Raw genomic sequence first — 1,946 nt, 5'->3', positions numbered from 1 at the left:
TCCGGGAAGCCCGGGGACCCTGGCGCTGCGCAGCCCCCACCACGCGCTGGGACTCAGCAGCCGCTACCACCCCTACTCCAAGAGCCCGCTCCCCACCCCCGGTGCTCCTGTGCCGGTGCCCGCGGCCACCGGACCCTACTACTCCCCCTACGCCCTCTACGGACAGAGACTGACCACGGCCTCGGCGCTGGGCTATCAGTGAGGGGCGTCGCGAGGGCGAGCCGGGGAAAGAAAGGAGCTGGGGGGAGGGGAAGGGCCCCGGGAGGGGCGGGAACGGGGGGAGAAGCTACTGTCCCCCGTGAGTGGGGACGACCCGGGCCAGCAAAGGAAAAAAATATATATATACCGTATCTCTCTACCCGAAACAGCGGCCGAGACCCGGCGGGAAACTCCCCTTCCCCCCGCCTCCCCTGCCCACCCAAACTTTATAAAAGTTGAAAAAAAACTATCATTTGACTTTTTATAGAAAAAGAAGGAAAAAAATAATCGAGAAAGTGTTCATCTGAGGACTGCATCGGTGGACACTGGTATTTATTTATGTTAGCTCCAAGCGGACCCATGGTTCTAAAGTGCATTATTTAGTTTGAGCTCCGTAGATAAAAAGGAAGAGGGAGGGAAATTAAAAAGGAAGAGGGGGGATTTAAAAAAGGAAAAAACGAACCCTCCCATCCCTTGTAGATTATAAATAAATACAAAACCACCCCAGAACTAGAGGTCTTCTCTTTAATGTTACTTTAAAATTGCTATGATTGTATTGTACGTTCTTATTTAATGTCTGATTGAAACACAATTTACATGCATGTTTGTTACAAAAATGAAAAACAAAAACAAAACAAGTCACAATTTGTCAGCTCTGATTTCAAATTGCAATTATTTTTAAGGTGTATACCATTGGAAGAGAATGGGTATTTTTTTGTATGTATTCTGGAAGAAAACAAAAAAAAAAGGAAAAACAATTCTATTCCAAAACCTCATTTGCCTTATTTTTGTTCTTTAAAAGGAACACTTAACTATTTTTAATTTTTAAGTACACCCGCTGAAAAGGGGGCAAGTAAGGTTTACGTCATGTACTAAAATAATAGACAATGTATCGCTTTAAAGATTAAAATTCCGTATATTTGATGTATTAAAAGGTTTTACTTCTTATTACTATCTTTTTTATTTTTTTTTTTGGTTAAAGAGAAAGAAGAGCAAGGCGGCCGCAGTGGGCGCCCTGGGCCTCGTGCCCACCCCTGCCCAGGACCGCGGCCGCATTTCGATGGTTCTGCTGTGATTTTCCGGAAGAGGCCACGGCTTCGGAAGGGCTGCCCAGCAATGGGGTTGGTCTTAGGAGAAATATTTTTCAAGAGGGGATTTCACAATTGGAAAATATCTTGTCCTTAGCTGTCGCTCATTTCGTTTTTCTCTTTTCCTCCCAGCAGCCTGTTTATTAAAAGTGAAAGAAAATGATTTTTTAACAATTTCCTCTTGAGCTTTTTAGGAGTTTGGGTTTCGTTTTGAACAGAGCAGCGCAGGCCACGACTCGCCCGCCGGCCTCGGCCCCGGGGAGGTGCCGCGCGCGGCCCGCCGCTCCTCCCTTTGCCTCCCAAGTATCCCCGGTCCCGGTCCCGGTCCCGGTCCCGGTCCCGGGCCGCAGCGGGACAGGCTGGGGGACCGAGGACGCTCGGGAACCTGTTTCCCGGGGCTCGAGAGAGCGCGCCCAAACCCTGCCCTCTCTCCTGGGAAAGTGAGTTTGCTGTCCTTTTCCTCTTCCGGCTGCCCGGGGCCAGAGGTGGCCGCCAGCCGACCCTCTCAGAGCTCCTTCCTCTCCGGAGTCTGGGCGCGCGGCTGGCCGGCGCCGCGGCTGTTTGTCCGCGTCCCGATCCCTCCGCCGCCGGCGCTCCGTCCCGGTCTGTGCCGCCGGAGAGTGCGCCGGGACAGGGGACCCGGAAGCCCCTTCCAACTCT

The 1,946-nt window shown here is 51.4% G+C and overlaps 1 protein-coding gene across 1 annotated transcript in view; it reads left to right on the top strand.

Annotated features, from left to right (window-relative positions):
- Positions 1-202, top strand: part of ZNF503 (zinc finger protein 503) — a 2,650-nt gene extending 2,448 nt beyond the window's left edge. The window contains exon 3 of the mRNA XM_015565366.1: positions 10-202. Within this exon, the coding sequence (XP_015420852.1) occupies positions 10-202 (193 nt within the window). The remainder of the gene's footprint in view (positions 1-9) is intronic.
- Positions 203-1,946: the final 1,744 nt, after the last annotated feature.

The sequence above is a fragment of the Myotis davidii genome, unplaced genomic scaffold (assembly GCF_000327345.1).
Source record: "Myotis davidii unplaced genomic scaffold, ASM32734v1 scaffold800, whole genome shotgun sequence".
Taxonomy (NCBI): Eukaryota; Metazoa; Chordata; class Mammalia; order Chiroptera; family Vespertilionidae; genus Myotis; species Myotis davidii.
Note: the sequence above shows the minus strand (reverse complement) of the source record. Positions and strands in the feature narration are given on the sequence as shown.